The sequence below is a fragment of the Lycorma delicatula genome, chromosome 4, assembly GCF_047948215.1.
Source record: "Lycorma delicatula isolate Av1 chromosome 4, ASM4794821v1, whole genome shotgun sequence".
Classification (NCBI taxonomy): domain Eukaryota; kingdom Metazoa; phylum Arthropoda; class Insecta; order Hemiptera; family Fulgoridae; genus Lycorma; species Lycorma delicatula.
The window spans coordinates 196195292-196218245 of NC_134458.1; the positions used below are offsets into that span (position 1 = coordinate 196195292).

A 22954-nucleotide genomic window follows, 5' to 3' on the forward strand; every position below is an offset into this window, starting at 1 on the left:
TATTTTCAGAATAAATAACTTTTTTCGACTCATAAATTTTATGTTTACATTCATCCTGGTATAAACAAAATTTGTACCGGTTAGGTCAAACCATAGGCCAAACCAAGTACACCTACCTATATGTACTTTGTGGGCCACACCACAAGCCTGCCATTTGCATTAAACATGTAGTCATCCATATAAAAATGACACAGCTTGCACTGCATCTTAAACCATCATTCATATATGAATGCCACTTCAGTTACGAAGTGTTACTGTCATTCATATATGAATGACATGGCATTCAATGTGTTAAAATATATTTTCTATCAACAAAAATGCATTTGATCATGGAGGATGGAAAAAAACTCGATTTACACACACTGATAGTTGAAACAGCCCTGATAGTAGTTGCACCATGCAACTACTATCAGGAGTGGCGCTGGTAACTGCCAATAAACATGTTACATCTTGATAAGTCTTGCCACAACCTGTCGGCCAAGCTTTCCCATCGTCTCATCTTCAAGCTATAAGAATGCAAAGTATAAGCCAAAAAAGTGAATATATTATATTAATTTATAATAAAAAAAAAGGTTTTACATCTATATTATAGCATCACATTTTTGTACTTTTACAAATTTTGAAATTTGCAGTTGCAAAAAATCCTGATGTGATGGAAAAATGAAGGTTATTTTCAGATTCAGTGCTAAAAAATATGTAGGAATCAATTATCTAAAGTTAAAATCATTCCACAACCCAAATTATGCAGGCTTGTTTAATCTGTAAAATTAATAATAAAGATTAAAAAAATAAAGTTTGATTATTTCCTGAACAGACCTTGTATTACTTAAAATGTATGTTTTTATTATGAAATTTTTGGTAAATAAGTATTTGAAACCAAATAACAGTTTAAATTATCAGATGATGTCTGTTTACTGCATCATAAATTTTGAAATTCTTTATCTTTCTCAATTTTTATCAACTTAAAATAAAAAAAAAAAAACTATTATAAAGTATGGTCTTTAAATTTTGGTTTCAAAATTTATTGCTACATTTAGTAACTTTTTAAAAAAAAAATATATATTTATATAATATTAAAATATATATCTTAAAATCAATTGTTTAAGAGCTGATTTTCAAATTCAAAGGTCCTGAGATTCAAATTCTAGTAAAAGTTAGTTGTTTTTTTACAGATTTCAATACTGGACAGTGGATACCGATATACTTTGGTGTTTATAATTCAATTAACAACTTTTCTCAGGAATTCGGCTTGAGTCTGTTTAAGACTACAGCTCATTTATATGTTATTCTTATAATCCTCTTCTCATTTGGCTGGTGGGGGGGGGGGGGGTGTTGCTTATTGTTTACATTGTAATGTATATATTAGAAAAATAAATAAGAAAATAATGTAGTTATAAGCATTGTGCAATTGTGTAGATATCTTTTATATGCTTGTATTTTATGTTAAAAGACCATTAATGTAATAAAAAAAGTATGCTGTAATAAAGGTCATTCATTCTATTGTAAAACTGATTATTTTATAATTAAGTTAATATCTTTGATTAATTTACAGAGATTGAATTTTTTAAACGGTTGTGGATTTGCATTAAGCCTTTTGTAGAAAAAGTTGGAAAATCATCAAACGAGTGTCTGTTAGAAATTGCTGATATAGCGGCTGAACTCGCAATAATTTCTATTGAAGTGTCTCATGTTGGTCTTAGATTTCGTGAAATGATTACTGTGTTCACTTCTAATGAAACAATTGATGTGAGGTACATATATTACTGTTCATTATACATATTTTTGCACATTTAATTTCAGATTAAAAATTTGTTGGTATTATGATTAGATGTAGTTTTCTATTATAGATGTTATTTTCTTTTTAAAGATACCAAAATATGTAATGATAATGGATATTTTTATTAATGTATAGATGGGAGATTTTTAAAAATTCGAATAGTTACAGGAAGTATCTGAAAGTGTAACTGAACGTTACAAAAAATTAGATTGTAGACTAAAGATGTTACTATCCAAATGCGTAGTAGTTTGGATATATAATGATATGTTACAGACATTACTACAGATAAGAAGAAGAAAAAACTCGTTGAATTATTACAGCAACAGAATTATTTCAATAATTGGTCAATGGAAAATTCTGATATTGCAATTGAACATTAATGTAAATAAATTTTATGGTAAGATTATGGAGGAGATGGAAAGCAAGAGTAGCCATGATGACAGATGATGATAAAACAAAATGTACTTTTAATCTGTTGAAGAGGAAGTGTGAACCAGACTATGATGACGCTCTGAAAGATGAACACCAAATGTTGTATCAAAAAAGAAATTTAAAAATGATATACATGCATTGGTGTACAGTGAGTATGTGCCAGACGTCATGAACATCTTTCCTAAAAGCAAAGTAATTTTTATTATGTTAAAAGGTTCCATTCACATTATGGAGCAATAACAAAATAAAAACTGCCACTTTTAATCTGAAACATAGCAAAGAAAAATTGCTAGATAGTGTTTTATTTTCTACGGTTTTGCATTTTATATCTACTGTATAGAAAAAGAAGTTGCAAAATAAATTTTGTTTTTTAATGCCTAGTATGTACAACTTAAAATGTAGTTCTTTAAGTCTTAAAAAAAAAATTTCTTGCCCTATTATATTACATTCACAGTTTTTCAGATCTTTGAATACTCTGTATTCATCATCGGTAATCACACAGGAAAAATCACAAAATTACCTTTTTTAATCTGTACAGACGCTGTATATAGTACATTACATTTAATATACTACTTATAAAAAATGAAATGAAAAGACATTATTTTTAATTGCATGTAAAAATAAAAATCCTCAATAGATAGCTGAGGAAATTCTTCATTAAAAATTCCAGGTACCTTTTTCTATGAGTAAAACTAAGGGCATCTGCAAATTTTACAATACGTACCAAAATCAAGCTATAGCTATCATACATAGGTAGTGTAACTTGATAGTGCGCAGTAAATAAACTTCCATAACTCTGTTCCTATTAGAGATAATTAAAAAAATCAAAAAGGTATGGATTCATGAAAATTTTTGAAGTATTTTTAATTTCTGATTGCAAAAATTTGCAAGTTGTTGATAAAACGCCTATAACAAAATAAAAAAATTGCAAAAAATGAAAAAGTCAATATAGCATTCTGTTCTTGAGCTTACTATCTACTCATTCCTTAAGGATATCTCTATATCTTATTTAGTTGTTTATCAACATTTGAAAATTGCATTTTTTAGAAAAAGCGTGTTTTGGTACCTTTCAAAACTTTGCGTAACGCACAAAACTGATCATTATTAATTTTGTTTTTTCAAATATAAGAATATTTTAATTGTTTCTTGTAAGTTAAAACATTATTTTAAAGTAGCAGAGATGGCTTTTCAATGAGTTTTAAGAAGTAAATATTAGTATATTTTGTACACCTAAAAATAGCACTATAAACAAATTGTTATAAAAAATTAATGAAAAGAGATATTTTTATGGAACTTCATAGATTTATGTAAAAATGTCATTTATCAATATATAACGTTAGATTGATTGATTTTCCAAATTTTTTGCTCATTGTGAAAGTAATGTTTTTTTGTGTTTTTTTTTTTTAAATAACTAGTTTTTCATCAATATTTTGTTTTTTAATCTTATGAAAAAATAAATACCACCAGTAGAAAACTAAGACAGTTTTAAATAAAAAAAGCTTTCTAACACTTTTTTCTACAAGCAGAATTAAGAAATTATGAATAAATTATTAATTTATCCATTTAATCTTACTAAATATGAGAAGGTACCATTTCCAAGCTACTCATCATAGTATGAGTTTGGTGCTTATTGTAAAATTTGCTGGTGCCCTAGGAGGATTTTTACGCTAAATTTACTCAGCTATCTATTGGTGCTTTTTATTTTTACATGCAGTTAAAAATAAAGCCACTGTTGGTGAAAAGCTAAAGATTTTTCCTTAATTTAAATAAATTAAATACATACCTTGTTCATGTCTACTAGGGCACACTATTATTCTACATACTATTCCGAACCCATTCCAATAATTTATTTGCTGTAGTGAATTTTTTCAAGGTTAAGTCCTTTTTCAGTCTGTAGACTCAGCTAAAGCTAATATTTTTTGTTTCTACTCATTATTATATCCATAAAAATCAATGAAAGAAAAATTTTTTTGTTGGCAGAATAATTCATTAGCATTTTTTCATTTCATAATTATTAAAAAGTTTTAATTAAAAAATAATAATGGTATTAATTTAAAAAACCATATTAGTGTAATTTGATTTATTATACAAGAGCATTCAATAATTAAACAGATAAATAGCTGTACAGCAAAATTGGTTTATTAAATAAATTCAACTTTTTTGTCTACTTTTGCATGTAATCCCCACCAACTTCTTCTCTGCACTTGTGCCATCTTTTTACAAGTCTACTTATCCCCTCAGCGAAAAATTCTTTACCTTGATCTCGAAGCCAATTTTGTACTTTTTTCTTTATCTCTTCGTTGTCATTGATCTCGATGCCTCGCAAAGCTTCTTTCATCAGACCAAACAGATAAAAATCCAAAGGGGTAAGGTCAGGGCTATAAGGAGGATGAGGTAGGAGCTCCCAACCCACTTTGCCAATAGTTTTCAGCCTTGAGCAGTGCTTGTCAGTCACGCTTTTGTGGCCACTTTTAAACTTTTCCACCTGTGCGTAGAAACTCGCACGGTTTATGCAAACTACTGCCGTATTGTTTGTTCATCCAAGAGAATATTTCTGATGGTTGTACACTTTCCTTCAGTAAAAATTGGATCACATAATGCTGTTCTTCAAAAACACTTTCTTCGAGTGGACACGCCATTGTAACTAAGACTTGAGAGGTTTATGTAAATATTAATCGAACAGCTGGTTAACACTCTTTGCAAGGTTGTCAATTAACGCTTACAAAAGTTTTAATTGCCTGCATTAAGCATTTCCTTCAGTAAAAATGTTTGTCTGTTTAATTATTGAATGACCCTCGTAAAACTGATGTAGTATGTTGACAATAGATGTTTTGATAGCATTGTTTAACTACCCAACTACAGTGGATGTAATAAAAAAAGTACAGTACAGACTCAAACTAAACTTCAAAAATTCACTACTGTCATTAAGTAGCTGCAGAATTTTTTTCAAATGATGTTATAGGAGTGAAATTATATTTTTTTTTTTACTTGGTAGACATAAATTGTTACTAGCAGGAAATCATTTAAACCAGTAACTCCAAAAGCAAGTTTTACTAGTTATAATTTTTCATTTTCCTTTTTCAGGATTATTAAAAAGTTGTAATTTTATGTTTACAGGATCTTAAGAAGATTTATTTACCATTTAATACATTGTGAATGGTTAAAAATGGCTTTACCCAATCATAATACAGTCATTATACAGGTGAATAATTTATTTATTTTATCATATTTACTTGGTATAGGATTGGGAAAATTTTTCTTTGTATTTTAATGTAAAAGTAAAACAAGTCCTATTTTATATTTCAAATGAAGAAATTAAACCAATTATATGCAGTTTTGATCAACTATCTTTTGACACTTTTAAGGTAAAATCATATTCCTATCGCTGAGCTTCTGTGTTTCGGATGAAAAACTGTGATAAGTTATTTTCACAGGCCTCTTTTGAAGCTAATTTATACCATTAAATTCTGTAGAGAATGAAACAATAGGTAATCTGACAGTCCAAGTTCAAGTGTATAAGGTGAATGCATGTATCAAAACTTCCCAGCCAAGCTCTATTTCAATTTTTTCAAACAAAGATGTTGGGGGTCTGGTGTTGTCATGATTGAAGACCACATATTTTTTATTTTTCAGTTCTTCATTTATCTCAATCGCTTGTGTAATCTTTTCTGTTGTTGACATTAGATGTTAGAATCAATCATTTGATCAGATAGCAGCAACTTACAAGGTGCGAAAATAAAGTAATGAGACTGATTTTTCTTTGCAAGATGTGGCAAGCTGCAGGGTTGCCACATCGAGTGTGATGTAGGCACACCACCTTTGACCTTGGTCTATAAGTTACTTCTAGTCCAAGCGGCACGTTGATGCAACTGCTCAGTCGTGAGTTGTGCTGTAATAAGTGAACACGTGTTTGTGTCTCTCATCACAGAAATGAAACCGCAAAATATTGTGCAACAGTATGCCATTTCTTTTTGCGTTAAATCGGGTGAAAACATGACGACAACTTATGGTAAGCTTCAGAAGGCTTTTGGAGAGGAGGTTATGTCAAGAGCTCAAGTTTTTCGGTGGCATAAAATTTTTAGTGAAGGCAGAACGAATGTTGAAGATGAAGACCGCAGTGGACGACCATCAACCTCATGGACAGATGATCTTGGTATGAGAAAGATTTGTGCAAAAATGGTCCCCAAAAATCTCGCCCAACACCAGCGAGAAACACGGAAAAATGTGGCAGCCGATCTGTTAGAGCAAACGGAAATCAATCCAGATTTGTTGAGCCGTGTTATCACTGGTGATGAAGGTTGGTTTTTTCAATACGATCCAGAGACAAAACGCCAAAGTTTGCTATGGTGCTCAAAGGGATCACCCAGACCAAAAAAAGCTTGCATGTCAAAGTCAAAAGTGAAATGCATGCTTGTGTGCTTCTTCGATTCCAAGGGAATTGTTCATAAAGAGTGGGTGCCTTCTGGACAAACAGTTAACCGATATTTCTACAAAGGAATTTTAGAAAGACTTCGTAAACGAGTTCTTCGTGTCCATGCCAACATTGCTGATAATTGGATTCTGCATCACGATAATGCGCCATCCCATACGGCTCTGTCAGTACAGCAATTTTTAATCTCAAAACAAATTTCAGTACTACCACAGCCACCTTATTCACCAGATATCGCTCTGTGCGACTTTTTTCTATTTCGAAGAGTCAAAATGGTGGTCAAGGGACACCATTTTCAAACAATACAAGATGTCCAAAAAGCTGTGACGAGGGTCTTGGAGGATATTACAGAAGATGAGTTCCAGAAGTGTTACAATCAATGGCAGAAGCCCTGGAATAAGTGTGTGCAATCAGAGGGGAACTACTTTGAAGGAGACAACACTAAACATGACTAAAACGATTAGCAACATTTTTTCACATCAGTCTCATTACTTTATTGTCGCACCTCGTATAATGAAAAATTTCTTTGCAATCCCACCACACATACAGTATCCCTTTTCTTGATGTTACTCTTACCTTTGGCACTGTTTGTAGAGCTTTATCTTCTTTCAACCACATTATTTACTGTACTATTGTTGAATGTGATCCAGTTTTCATTACCTGTAATGAGCATTTTCAAAACAGTTGTATTTCATTTCATTTTAGTAATGACCCCGTGCAATTTAACAGATAAAAGTTTTTTTGTGTCTAGCCTTCTTCAAATGGTTTTAAGGTTGTTTTTTTGTGGTTGATGTTTAATTCTTTACTGGTGTCACAAAAGCTAATGCGTCAGTCTTGCTTAATTTTTTTTTCATGATTTTGACTTTTTCATTGAATACATGTAGCAGTACCACTCATGGCTATAAACATCACAGTTTTTTTTTAGCAGCCTGAGTCGTATTCTTCCCTTTTTTTGTAATAAGATTTCAAACTGTACTAGATTTCTTCTTTATTGTCACTCATTTTCTAGAAGCAATAACTTTCTAAAAATACTCAATAATATTTCACACTTCAAAACTGTGAAAGTGTTGTCAGATTTGATTATTAAACAGAGTTATGCGATCCTGAAGCGTTCTACTAGAAGAACATGAAGAAATTTTTTTCCCAACTCCTGTACTTACATTTGCTAAATCCATTCATAGATTACTTTAAAGAAAAAAATTGAAATTTTACCTAATAGTATGCATAATCCACAAAGTATAATAGAAAAGTGCCTGATAAAAATGAGGAAGCCGCCTCTCTTTTATAATATTTTATTGATAATAATTTTTTTTTCTTTTATAGTATTTTTTATATTACTTTTAATATTCAATTTTGTTATCTTCTCTAAATTGTTTAGCTCTATAAGCAATAATTGCTGTCGTAGTGTTCATAAACAAATTTATGGCTACAGAAATGCAAAATAAATGTTTACAGTTTATTAAAATAAAATTTTTTTATAAAAAAAAAAGAAAGAAAGAATTCATTATATAATAACAATGGTTGGCTGATAACAGAAAAGATCAGCTGCCAAACTAATTAGGACTACAGTTTATTATAATGAAAATAAAATGTATTGCTATACAAACCCATAAAAAGCAACACAGTCGATTATAGGTAAGAGAAAATATTCTTTTCTGACTTAGAATTTCAAAAATTGATAAAAAAAAATTTCAAATTGTGTAAATTAACACACTACTATTATATATATATAAAGTATTTGAAATATTGCATCACAAAAGAGAAAATATTAACAATTTAACTTTTTAATAGTTGAATTAAAAAAAATTCTCAATGGCTTAGAGTTCACTGTTTAGAACTTTCATTTCTTTAGGGGGAGAAATGTTGTTTCTGTCAGTTTTTAATCATTGGAGATTGTAATTGTAATGTTGGTAAAATAAATCAAAATAAGAAAGGAATGTTAAAAGTGATTGTCTATTCTACCAACTAAATATATGAATTCACATTTTAATGTGATTCATATATGAATTGGAAAAAAATTTTCTTGTATAGTTTAGTGACAGGTTCTGTTTGGCTTTTTGTCATATAAAAAGTTTACGTTGTTACAAGGTCTGTTCAGAAAATAACTAAGCTTTATTTTTTTAATTGTTATTATTAATTTTACAGATCATTGGATCTTGTCCCCTTCAAAGTACTCCCCTCCCCAATTTACACACTTTTCCCAGCAGTGTTTCCAAGCAGTCCTGGATAGCTTCATTTGAAATGACCTTTAAGATCTATGATAAATTTGTTTTAATATCATAAATAGTCTCAAAGTGATGTCCTTCATCACCACTTTAATTTTAGAAATAAGAAAATATTGCAAGGAGTCAGGTCTGGCAAGTAGGGAAGCTGAGAGAGGACAGTCATCTGATTTTTGGCACAAAACTGACGAATTGACAAAACCAAGTGTGCAGGTGCATCATTGTAGTGAAGGAACTGTACGTTGTCTTGCCACAACTGTAGTCTCTTTTTGCCGATTTTTTACATAACCATTGTAAAACACCTTGGTAGTACACACGATTCACTGTTTCACCTTGAGATAAGAATTCAAAATGCACAGTTTCATTAAAATCGAAAAAATAGAGAGTATCACTTTGACATCGTTTTGAGATTGATGTGCTTTCTTGGGGCATGGAGATTCTTTGCCAATCCATTCTGATGATTAAACTTTTGTCTTGATGTCATCAGCTTTCTTCTCCCATTATGATCCTTTGCATGAATGTTTCATCATTATTGGCTTGTTCAAGAAGTTGCCGACAAATGTCCAATCGGTGTTCTTTCTGCTGTTTGGTGTTGAAACAAAGAACAGACTTTGCCACTATTCGATACGTGTTCAGTTTTTCAGTCAAGATGTCACAACGTGGTCCAACCGAGATGCTAACCTCTTCTGCAAGTTCTCTGACAGTCGATCGACAATTTTCATGCACCAGATCATTGATTTTCTGAATGCGGGTGTCATCATGTAAGTCGAAGGTCTTTCTGATCAAAGATCATCTTCAATTGACTGAAGACCACTTTTAAATAGTGTAAACCATTTGTAACATTGTGTACAACCCAGAGTATCATCTTCGTAAGCTTGTTTCAAAAGTTGAAATGTTTCTTTGAAAGTTTTCCCCAGTTTCAAGCAAAATTTTACATTGTATCATTGCTCCTGAAAATCCCACATTTCAAAAATAACTACTAATACTTAAACATGTTGCACTTAAATAACAATAACACGAAACTAAACAAGATATCAACAATCCAAGAACATGTAGTTACAGAAGAAGTTATGTGGAACACAATGCTGTCGACCACACATCACTAAATATCTCTGTTGGCATGTAATTAAAAATGTTTGCTTATTTTCTGAACAGACCTCATATGTTTATTTTCATTTGATTGTGTGTGTGTGTGTGTGTGTGTGTGTATAGAAACTAGAATTAGGTGTTAATCAAGCCTTGTCATTTACATCACTTAGGTAGTCCTCCATCACTTCCATAAAACAAATTTGCCTGCATTTCCTTGTTACAGTCTCTCCATCTCATACATGTTCTGCCTCATGGTTACCATCCTTCTGTTTTCATCGTTAACATCCATTTGGGAAAGATTTCAAAGAATTTATCTGTAACTTGAACCTTACTTCACTCCCTTTCAAAAATGATCTGTTCTCTGCTATGCAAGTAATTTTAAGAACATAATTATGGATGTCATAAATTAAATTTTTGCTTTTTACGGGATTAATCTAACCCATAATAAATATTTAATACATGAGAAAAATTTACTTTTTTTCCTCAACCTACTTGTGATAAATCATGTTTAAATTCATTGGCAAGAACTCCAAGATCACGAGTCAATTTAGAAATCTCTTCAATAGTTGATGACAACATTAATTAATAAATTGTGTTGTGAACTTTTCAAGATCTTCTTTATTCATGATTATGGAAGGTTGGTCAAGTCATTATTGGTCTTAAGAAATATTTACCCTTGTTTGAATGCAAAAACTACATTTACGAGGTTTGATGAAAAAATACATAGAATTTTAGTTTTTCTCAAAAAATCTTATTCATCTATATTGATTTTATCACCTTCAAAGTACTTCTGGAAGACAATTTTCAGTATGGTGTTTAGCTCCTTCAGCGATTCTGATCTCTTAAGTGTTGGCAAAACATCATCCTTTCATGGCTCGTTACAGCTTGGGGATAGGAAGAATTCAGAAGGGTCCTTAAATTTAATTTTAAATTGACTTTAATAATAATTTTAATTTGCATTTAATTTAATGCAAATTCTTTGTTCCATTTTTTCCTTGAGTTAAAAATCTCTGACCATATCAAAACACATGTAATTTTTTCAACAGCCAACTGTTGTTGGCTTATTAGCTAAGCATCCAATATGGCTACCAGTGTAAATATACATTAGTTACAAATTTACCAACACAACAAAAAAATTCTAATAGTTGGACTTATTCAGCCTTGAAAATGAAAAAATTACACATATTTTTTTATCAAACCTCGTAGACATGTATTTAAGATTCCTCTTCAGAAAAATTTAAAAATATCACTACTGTTTCAGCAGCCATTTTTCATTAGAATAAACAAAATTTAATGCCAACTCTACTCTTTATGATTACCCATCACAAAAATTACAAAACAAACACCAAAAAACTGGCAGAATACTTTACAAACAGTGCATACAATGTTACTTAGCAAACCACCACAGTAGCTTGCTACTGGTAGTGGAATTCACTACTATGTCTAGACTGCACATCAGATACAAAATTATGATTCTTTTTTTTGTACCTTCTTGTGTACATAAAAGAAGCTTTGATTTTAAATATCAAACAGTTTCAAACAATTTAAAAAAAAGATAAGGTGCTATCATAATATTTTTATTGTTTATTAGTAGAAATTATGTCAGAATTGTTTTTCAGTCAATCCCAAAATATATTTAATATATCATGCACAATTAATTAAAATAATAAAATGAGAACAAGATTTCACCAATTTGAATTAAGTTTATAAATACTATTTATGTTCTTAAAATGATTATATTAAAAGACATTTGTATTTTATTTCCAGTTATGGATTAGATGTTCACTGTTATCGATTGATAGTCGTCATTTGGAATTAACTAAATTATCACAATATGTTACATCATTACCAGAAGTTAAAATGTTAGAAACAGTTGAAACATCAGAACCACTTATATGTTTCTTTTGTGGTCTTAAAAATGAATATGACAATCTTCAGGTAAATTTATCATAAATCTATTAGTTTTTTTTACTATAAAATAATGTATAAAATCTGAAGAAAGTACTAAAAACTAACTAAATTTGGTTTTTAGATGAGTTTCTGTGCATTTAAAAACAAAATTAAACCAATTGTAATGTCATTTTAATACTTAATTTGTTACTTGTATGTTTTTCTTATTTAAAATCTAGCTACTAGGAAAAAATAAATAAAATTGTTATAAAATGTGAAACTATTATGAGATAATAAGAATTTCATTTTAATTTTATGTTAATTTATTAATAATTAGATATTAATTCTGTACTTTGTACAAACTAAGATGAAATGTTTGTTTTCCTACCAGCTGAGCTTGACTGTATGTGTTTTTATCCATTTCTTATTTCTGAATGTGTGATCTACCCCTGCACAACTTCATTGTGCATCCAAAATAGCTTAGTCGATGATGTTTAACATGGTCTTTGTTTCTTTTAAATCTTTTTCTGTTTCTATTCAGTTTTCTTTACATTCTTTTTTTCCATCCTCAGATACAATAATGATCTGTTTTAGGCCTTTTGATTAGTCTTTTCTTATGATTTGTTTAGATTTTTACTTCCTTGTACAAAGTAAAGGAAGTATTGTGATCGTGAAAAATTTCTGTTTTCAGATTCCAACAGGAAATATCCATTTTGACCATCCCTGAATCAATTTTAACTGATTTTGGCATGACGTATCTATGTATTTATCTTGCATAACTCAAAAACGATTAGCCAAAGGATGTTGAAATACATCCTAGGATGTATTTCCAATCCATTTGAATTTAGGACTGTTGTAACATCTAGTTGTGCACCTCCCCTTTCGATTGCAGTTGACTGAACCAAAACAATATATCGACTTTTCAACTATATATCGTAATTGGTCTTATTTTCATTGGTTCCAGAGTTATAACCAAATGAAATTTTAATTAATGAAATATTTTGATCTTATAAGGGGAAGGCACATTTGTTCGAATCAGACTTCATCTCCTTTTATTAACTATTTTTTTTTTTTTTTTAATCTAAATATATTGATTAACCTCAGATTGTAAAAAATGTTTACAATAAACAATAATTCAGTAATGGACTTATTAAGCCTGGGAAATTAAAAAATTTCTCATATGTTTTTATCAAACCTTGTAGACATGTATTTTAAGATTCCTCTTCAGAAGCATTTTAAAACATCACTACTGTTTCAGCAGCCATTTTTCATAAGAATAAACAACATTTAATGCCAACTCTACTCTTTATGATTACACATCACAAAAATTGCAAAACAAACACCAAAAAACTGATAAAACACGTTACATACAATGTTACTAGGCAGCCCGCCACACAATACTGTAAGCTTACTACTCGTAGTGGAATTTACTACTATGTCTAGACTGCAAATCAGGTATAAAATATGATTATTTTTTTTAACTTTCTCATGCACATAACAGAAGCTCCGATTTTAAATATCAAGCAGTTTCCAGAATTTAAAAAAAGATTAGGTGCTATCATAATATTTTTATTGATTATTAGTAGTTGTAATGAAATAAAATTTTATGTACTTTTCATTTTTAAAAAATGTGTATATGTAATTTAATAGGTGTACAAGGAAGTCATGTGCTGTCCACATCAGATTTTTTTATTAACCCGCCAGGTTAGTCTAGTGGTTAAACTTGTCATCGCAAAATCAGCTGATTTTCATTGTCAAGAGTTCTAAGGTTCAAGTCTTTGCAAAGGCAGTTGCTTTTATATGGATTTAAATGCTAGACTGGATACTGGTATTCTTTGGTCGTTGGGTTTGAATTAACCACTCGTCTCAGGAGTGGTCAGCCTGAGTCTGTTCAAGACTCATTTACTGGTACATTTACACTTACATGCCAGACTGCGTACAGATGTATTGGAATCTCTACAGAGTACTGTTGACGTCATATCACTATGCTGCTTCTCTGTAACCTGATATATATAAATAAATATTTCATATGTAGTCTCCAAATCCCAATGAACTGTTTGACAGATTCGATCATAAAATTTATTGGCTTATATTTTTCTTTCCAAGGTTATTATATGTTATGTAATTGATTACATTCTTATCATACTAACTTAAGTTGTAGATATTCTTAAAATATATTTTCATCATACAAAAGAGAAATCAAATTTAATGAAATTAAAAATCAATAAAATAAAAAATTATAGTTTTGAATTTAGTGCAATTTATTTATTTGCTTCTTTAAGTTTGTATTGACTGTTTGTTTCCTGTAATTACAGGAAACATTTAATGTATTTCTTTTTTTTTTCTTAATTTATTCATGTATAAAACAATTATAAAGTTTGAATTTTGGTAGGGGTCAATCCATTTGAACCAATTTGACCAATTCAAAAAAAATTGGGACTTACCCACTTGTTTCCTACATGTCTCAGGACCTTAAAACTTTTTTTTTTAATTTTTTATTTAAGGAGTTTACCTGTGGCGACCATTTTTGTTACAGTGCGAACACCTATTTTTGAGATTGTAAGGGTTTACAGAAAAAAATCATAACTAAAAAACTCTTGCTCCTGGAAGGATGAAACAAAAAGAAATTTATTCATATTTTCTTAAAGTAAAAAAACTGGTCCAGTAGCTTATTTACCTGTCTCTCTTCTTTCTATGAGAAAATTACCAATAAAGTTGAACATGAAAAACTGTGAAATTTCACTTTTGCTCATTTTTTTTCAAGAGGCAGGGATGGCATATAAAGTTAGAATTATTTTTTTTTATATGTTGGTATATGTTAATAGTTTTACCATAAATAATATTAATGGTGATATACTTACCCCTCCTAAACTTTTGTACATTTTTAAAGCTAATTTTTTTTAAATATTGAAAATTTGACTTTAAAAAACTCAGATGGGGCTGGTGATGAAAATCTCAAATTTTCACATCTTGCAGTGTTTGTAGATGTTTATGCCAAATAAGAAGGTTTCTTGTGTATTGTACTAATAAAAAAGTTTATTTATTTTAATATCAAAAATCATGAAAACCCTGTTAAAAGCGATACTATTTTGACTTGCTAAATAAGTGCCCTAAGGGGGTTGTTGTCTTCTTGGTACTTAATATTTTTATTACTATAGTTGAAATAGACTTGTTTGAACCATTCAACTACAGTGTTTATGTTATAACAGGCACTTGAAGTCATTTCCAGTCGTCAGGAAAATTCATGTTGTAACTTGCTCATTTATGGTTGTTGTATCATTTAACTTTGCAGTTACAAATTGGTCAGTCTGGCATTATTCAGTGACCTGTTCACATCTTTACTGAATGACTCAAATTTCATCCTGTGTTTGGAAGTGTTTATTAAATAAATAAGTACTTCATTTCAAAAGTCTCAACAAGACAAAGTGTGGGTACCGATCTGCAAAGTCCTGAGAAAGTTGGCATCACTTGAACTAACTATAGTGATGGGTCGTTCTCACACAATTTCAAGAGAATTATCAGAAGAGATATCACAGCTGTTGGTTAACCACACTAAATAATAAACTTTCATTGCTACAAAAACAGCCTATTTCATTGAAGAATAATTAACATTTTGCTAAAATTTATTTTTCCTTCGATAGTGTTTATAAAAATAAACCAATATAAAAATAAAAATGAATTCTTGAAAAAAGATGTAGGCTACTCATTGAAATCTCAGTTTGGGTAAGTTTCACAAGCATTTTTGAATAAAAATCGTATTAGGTTACTGGTATTGGTTGTTATTAAATTACGACCTATCATTAATAATTTAAAACAAGCTATTTTAAAATATTGAAAACGTTAACTTAACTATTTAGGGGCTTAATATAAAAAATGCAAAGAAGACAAGAAATCCCCTTGGAGCACTTATTTAATGAATCATAATGGTATTGCTTTTAACAGGTTTTTCATAATTTTTGAGAGGTTATAACTTTTTTATTAGTACAGTACACAAGAAACTTTTTTATTTGCCATAAATATTTACAAAAACACTGCAAGTTGTGTAAATTTGAGATTTTTATCACCAACCCCATCAGAGTTATTTGAAGCCAAAATTTGAATTTTTAAAAAAAAATTAGTTTCCAAAAATTCATAAAGATTTAGGGGTAAGAATATCACTATTAATATTGTTTATGGTAAAACTACTACCTTCATATAAAAAAAATAATTCAAACTGTGTCTTCCAGGACCAATAGTTTTTTAGTTACAATTTTTTTCAATAAACCCTTACAATCAAAAATAAATGTGCACACCATAGCAAAAATGCCACCACATATAAACTGCTTAAATGAAAAATGTAAAAAATATAGTTTTAAGTTCCTGAAACATGTAGTAAACAAGCAGGTAAGTTTCAATTTTGTTTTGAATTGGTCAAGCAACCAGCTTATGTTTTTTTGGGACACTTCAAATGAATTGACCAATAGATATCTTGTTTAAAATATAGAACTGTATTTAAATCAATGTAAACACTGATTGAAAATATTTTTAAATTTTTTTTATTAAAACTTCTTGTGAATTTAAGCCAATTTTCACTTTATTAACTTACTTCAGAGACAGCTGCTGGTAGCACTGAATATTGTGGTGCTGGTATTGGGATTAGGACTTGAAGTATCATTGGTGTGTCAATGTGTTTAAAAAGTGTATGATATAAACATTTTTATTCATTTTATGTTTTGTGTTTATTCTGGGATATGCTTTGTTCACTAATTTGTTTCTCAGATGTCTGGTCCATTGAGTAGTAATTCTACAATTTATATCTATTTATCTCATTAAAAATTTTCAGAGTGTTAAAGAAAAAGGAGAGATGCATGATAGAGTTGTACGTTATTTTGATAGTATGAAGCAATGGTTGCAACATTCAATCAGAACACCTGAATCTCCAGATTTAATAGAGAGAATTTATACTATTATTGGACAAATGATAAAGCATATTGGATCATTAATTTATATAAAGGTAATTTTGTATTATGTTGCGGTAGTTTTAAAATTAAAATAATTAGGTACATTTTTCAAAAAAATTTAACATATCTTTTTGAATTATGTTCTTGTAAGTTATATTTTTAGTATAAAGAATGACTTAATCTCATTCTTTTGAAATATACCAGCAAATTGAATGCTATTTAAAAAAAAAGCTGATAACAGTACTATGCCTGAACATGGCTTTAGCCGCATGACAGGAAAGTCCTACAACTGTGGGTTGTTCCTGATACACGGCTTAACACGCAGCTTAATTTAAAGTATTTATTATTTTATTTATATATAATATTTTTTTGTTTATTTCCTCCTCTATGAATCGTGAGACCTTGCCGTTGGTAAGGGGGCTTGAGTGCTCAGGGATACAGAGTAGCTGGACCGAAGATGCAACCATATCGGAGAGGTATCTGTTGAGAGCCAGACTAAGGAATGATTCCTGAAAGAGGGCAGCAGCTCTTTCAGTAGTTGTTAGGGGCGTGAGTCAGAATGACTTAAACGGCCATATCAACATCACTCAGTCCTCTGAGTACTGCGCGATTATATCATGGTTAAGCAAAGATTTAAAAATCAACTCGTTGACTGCAAAACTTACCCTGGAGCAGACATTGATAGCGACCATAATTTGGTGATAATTAAATGTAGATTGGGGTTTAAAAACCTGAAGAAAAGGTATCAGATGAATCGGTGGAATTTAGAGAAGCTTGAGGAAGAGGAGGTAAAGAAGATTTTTGAGGAGGATATCGCAAGAGGTCTGAGTAAAAAAGATAAGGTAGAAAATGTTGAAGAAGAATGGGAGAATGTTAAAAAGGAAATTCTTAAATCAGCAGAAGCAAACTTAGGCGGAATAAAGCGAACTGGTAGAAAACCTTGGGTTTCAGACGATATATTGCAGCTGATGGATGAACGTAGAAAATATAAGAATGCTAGTGATGAAGAAAGTAAAAGGAACTATCGGCAATTAAGAAATGCTATAAACAGGAAGTGCAAACTGGCGAAAGACGAGTGGATTAAAGAAAACTGTTCAGAAGTGGAAATAGAAATGAACATTGGTAAAATAGACGGAGCATACAGGAAAGTTAAGGAAAATTTTGGGGTACATAAATTAAAATCTAATAATGTGTTAAATAAAGATGGTACACCGATATATGATACGAAAGGTAAAGTCGATATATGGGTGGAATATATTGAAGAGTTATACGGAGGAAATGAATTAGAAAATAGTGTTATAGAGGAAGAAGAGGAAGTTGAGGAGGATGAAATGGGAGAAACAATACTGAGATCTGAATTTAAGAGAGCATTAAAAGATTTAAATGGCAGAAAGGCTCCTGGAATAGACGGAATACCTGTAGAATTACTGCGCACTGCAGGTGAGGAAGCGATTGATAGATTATACAAACTGGTGTGTAATATTTATGAAAAAGGGGAATTTCCGTCAGACTTCAAAAAAAGTGTTAGTAATGATACCAAAGAAAGCAGGGGCAGATAAATGTGAAGAATACGGAACAATTAGTTTAACTAGTCGTGCATCAAAAATCTTAACTAGAATTCTATACAGAAGAATTGAGAGGAGAGTGGAGGAAGTGTTAGGAGAAGACCAATTTGGTTTCAGGAAAAGTATAGGGACAAGGGAAACAATTTTAGGCCTCAGATTAATAGTAGAAGGAAGATTAAAAAAAAGCAAACCAACATACTTGGCGTTTATAGACCTAGAAAAGGCATTCGATAACGTAGACTGGAATAAAATGTTCAGCATTTTAAAAAAATTAGGGTTCAAATACAGAGATAGAAGAACAATTGCTAACATGTACAGGAACCAAACAGCAACAGTAACAATTGAAGAACATAAGAAAGAAGCCGTAATAAGAAAGGGAGTCCGACAAGGATGTTCCCTATCTCCATTACTGTTTAATCCTTACATGGAACTAGCAGTTAATGATGTTAAAGAACAATTTAGATTCGGAGTAACAGTACAAGGTGAAAAGATAAAGATGCTACGATTTGCTGATGATATAGTAATTCTAGCCGAGAGTAAAAAGGATTTAGAAGAAACAATGAACGGCATAGATGAAGTCCTACGCAAGAACTATCGCATGAAAATAAACAAGAACAAAACAAAAGTAATGAAATGTAGTAGAAATAACAAAGATGGACCACTGAATGTGAAAATAGGAGGAGAAAAGATTATGGAGGTAGAAGAATTTTGTTATTTGGGAAGTAGAATTACTAAAGATGGACGAAGTAGGAGCGATATAAAATGCTGAATAGCACAAGCTAAACGAGCCTTCAGTAAGAAATATAATTTGTTTACATCAAAAATTAATTTAAATGTCAGGAAAAGATTTTTGAAAGTGTATGTTTGGAGTGTCGCTTTATATGGAAGTGAAACTTGGACGATCGGAGTATCTGAGAAGAAAAGATTAGAAGCTTTTGAAATGCGGTGCTATAGGAGAATGTTAAAAATCAGATGGGTGGATAAAGTGACAAATGAAGAGGTATTGCGGCAAATAGATGAAGAAAGAAGCATTTGGAAAATTATAGTTAAAAGAAGAGACAGACTTATAGGCCACATACTAAGGCATCCTGGAATAGTCGCTTTAATATTGGAAGGACAGGTAGAAGGGAAAAATTGTGTAGGCAGGCCACGTTTGGAATATGTAAAACAAATTGTTAGGGATGTAGGATGTAGAGGGTATACTGAAATGAAACGACTAGCACTAGATGCACTTGCAGCTCTCCAAGATTAGGGAATCTTGGAGAGCTGCATCAAACCAGTCAAGTGACTGATGACAAAAAAAAAAAATTTTATTTAATTCTATGATTCTAACTAAATTGCATATCCATACTGTATTTAATTCGTGCGATTATGGCGGTGCTAACTAAACTTATGTAATTTTACAACTTATGTATAACAAGTTTCACTTGTATAGTCGGCAGACTGGTGTAGCCATTAGGCTTAATGCTCCAGGTACCGAGAGTTGACCAGTCAATCGAGTTTGAGACTCGGCCAGACCGAGTTACTTTTTTACACATTAAATATTATTCATTTATTTAATTCTACCGCTCACCTGTGACATCACAACGTAGCAGTCGACTACAACAGCATTTGTTGGGGTGAGGGTATGATTTTGCAAAACGTTTTTCTAAATATTGTTATTTATTTAATTAACAGTTATGCCTAAGAAAAATATGACATTAATTAGGCAAAATCTTCAGATACTGAGGGTGACCTTGCTCTACAACCTCACCCCATTGACCTCTTAAGTTGAAAATTTCTAGATCTGGTGTAAATAGTATATACCCAAATTGGACTGATTACAATACTTTCCCTTCTAGACCTATAATGCTCTCTAGACAGAAAGTAAAAATAACATACAGCTAGATGCACATTTTTTTTATCAAACAATTATCATCATTTGTTATAAAATAATTACCAAAGCTGAACATAAAAACAAACAAATAGAAATTAACGAAACAATAAATCAACTTTTTAAACTACAAAAAAATTATATGTATTAGTAATAAAATTATCATCATTTACATAGATAGATTATATACTGCCTTTTGATTTTTTTAAGATAAGGTGATCTCACCTGACTAAACCTCATAGTGGAAATCTTTAAAATATTATTTACATCTCAATAAAAGAGTAAAAATTTTGCTGATTTTTTTTTTTTTAATAGATACGTGTATAAAAAAGTTAAAAATTATTTATTGATATAGATTGATACTATTTACTAATTTTTTTAACATAAGCTACTCTCCCTTTGATGGAACCTTAAAATGCAACTTTTTTTAAGAAATGTTTTACTTTTCAATAAAAGTGGAAAAATCTTGTTATGTAATAGAGAAAAACAACCTGCAAAGATTTGTAAATTGAAGTATAATACAGTCTCACTATGAAAATTTCTGATTTAAAGCAGAAATTCAACTTGCATATATTTTATAAATAGTTATCAAGAGGTTGTTGCATGAATTTTTAATTAATTGAACAAGTATTGCCATTTAAATATCTGAGAAGTATTTGACATAAATTTTAGACTGTACAAAATAGATGAACCAGGTGTCTTAGATATAATAACCAAACAGTTGGCATGAGTTGTAATTCACTCATAAAAATGGTATAGGCACTCATAGGAATTTAAAACATACCATCATAGACACACTACAGAAAGTGAGGAGTGAAGTGGTTTCTTAATGCTTTGTTGGCTGAGCAGAATATGCTTATTAGTATATCTCACCAAAATACAAGTGATATTTATTCAATAAAGATTATCACACCGAGTGCCTGTATAATGAACATCATTACTCTTATAGAAAACTGCCACTAATGACCCTTGTACTTATGTTTTTTATGTGTCATAGGTAAAAGAAAAATTCCATCCTGGCGGATGCCCGCATCCCCGTTGGAGCAGCAGGCCTGGCCGCTAATTCCCTAAACTAACTGACCAAAACCACGGAAGCGCGAACCCCACACCTAGTCCAGATTTGACAGCACCATTCATGACTGTGAATGCTTCAGAAAACAAACGAGTTTAAAGTTAAATCAGTGGTTAAATCATTGGTACTTATACCAATCAAAATTATGTATTACGCAACATAGAAATTCAGACCTACACCGAAATAAGTCAACCAATTTAGGTCACCTAACAAGGGGAACGCAACCTCATTCTGGTCCGCTCAGGAGCCAGGGGCAAACTCTCCACCCCCACCCGGTCCCATCATCATGTCTTGCATGGCATTACCAAGTCACAATCAGGACCACCACCGGCGAAGGAAAGCCACGCCCCCAGTCGCATGGGTTAACATACCCCGGCGACACAGACACCCCCACCAGCGGGAGTTCCAAATCAAATCACAAACAATACCAATATAACCGTGGAACGTAGCCAATGCGCCTACCTCCAACCAACCCATTGCCTAAGCTGGAACCCTAGCCACCCAGAATCCTACCTCAATTAAACTCCCTCTGCAGATCAACATACCGCAAGGGTGCAAAGAAAACCAGTCACTATAGACCGATCCTCATGGATCATCCAGTTAATACATAGATCCAGAAAGGAATGTATTCTCTCAAGTTCCCTAATAGCTCGTGAACATTCAGCCTTGTATCGGGGTCAGACGTAGAGGACGTAGACCACTATCATCAGTCTCACAATCCGAACATTGACTCGAATCCACCAAACAAAACCTAGCCAAACTCGCTCGAAAGGCACCATGCCCAGAGAGAAACTGGTATGATATACCAATTGGGGAAGACCCATCCAATCGCACCTAAATCAGACACTATAGAAAATATACCATGCATGTAGCAACCTGTGGGGATTCATCTCACCTGACCTGCCAAGACGCAAGGCCCCGGTCTTCAATCTCGTGCTTTCGTTCTGACGTCAACAGGTTATTTACCTTGAAAATGTAGCGTTCCTTACGCTCATTAACCAACATATCTATTGGTTTGACTCTGGCTATAACACAGGCTGCTTCCTGCAAGACTGTTCTGTAATTGCCTATAATAGCCAGCGGAAGAGGAGTCGCTGGGCCTGCAGCTAAATGCCTGCACAATACCTAAAAGCCGTGTGGTGAGCCCAGACAGGCGCAGCATACAGCATAATAGCTTCATTGACACTTTTGTAAAGGATACCCATGGTATGGCAATTCAACTCCAATTGGGATAAATGACTATAGATACCATAAAAAACATCAGCAGCCTTTTTTGCTAAATACTGTAGGGTTTCCTTGAACCGAAAATTCTCATCAAGGATAACATCCAAGTATTTTTGAGCTGTAATGTACCGAATGGGGAGACCAGCCATCCGAACCCGGATATTTCGGGAAGCGGCCAATCGGTCCTTAAGCAAAATCATTATGTTTTTCTCTGAGCTGAAAATCATCTTATGTTGGAGACTCCACAGTTGGAGTGTCTCACAAGCATGAACAGCTCGGAAGTTTACTTCTACGTGAATCCCCTTCAATCAGTAGCAGCGAATCGTCAGCATAAGCGACAACAGGACAACCACACGGCAACCTTGAACACAACATGGAATCGAATTCTATGATCCAAAGAAGGGGACTCAGATCACTGCCCTGAGGGCATCCTTTAGTTAA

General features: G+C 31.7%; 1 protein-coding gene across 1 annotated transcript in view; it reads left to right on the top strand.

Annotated features, from left to right (window-relative positions):
* The window catches only part of LOC142324186 (protein MMS22-like), a 134107-nt gene that overhangs the window by 87330 nt on the left and 23823 nt on the right, over positions 1–22954 (top strand). Inside the window, exons 13-16 of the mRNA XM_075364932.1 lie at positions 1553–1751; positions 5327–5411; positions 11717–11887; positions 16662–16832. Coding sequence (XP_075221047.1) covers positions 1553–1751; positions 5327–5411; positions 11717–11887; positions 16662–16832 — 626 coding nt within the window. The remainder of the gene's footprint in view (positions 1–1552; positions 1752–5326; positions 5412–11716; positions 11888–16661; positions 16833–22954) is intronic.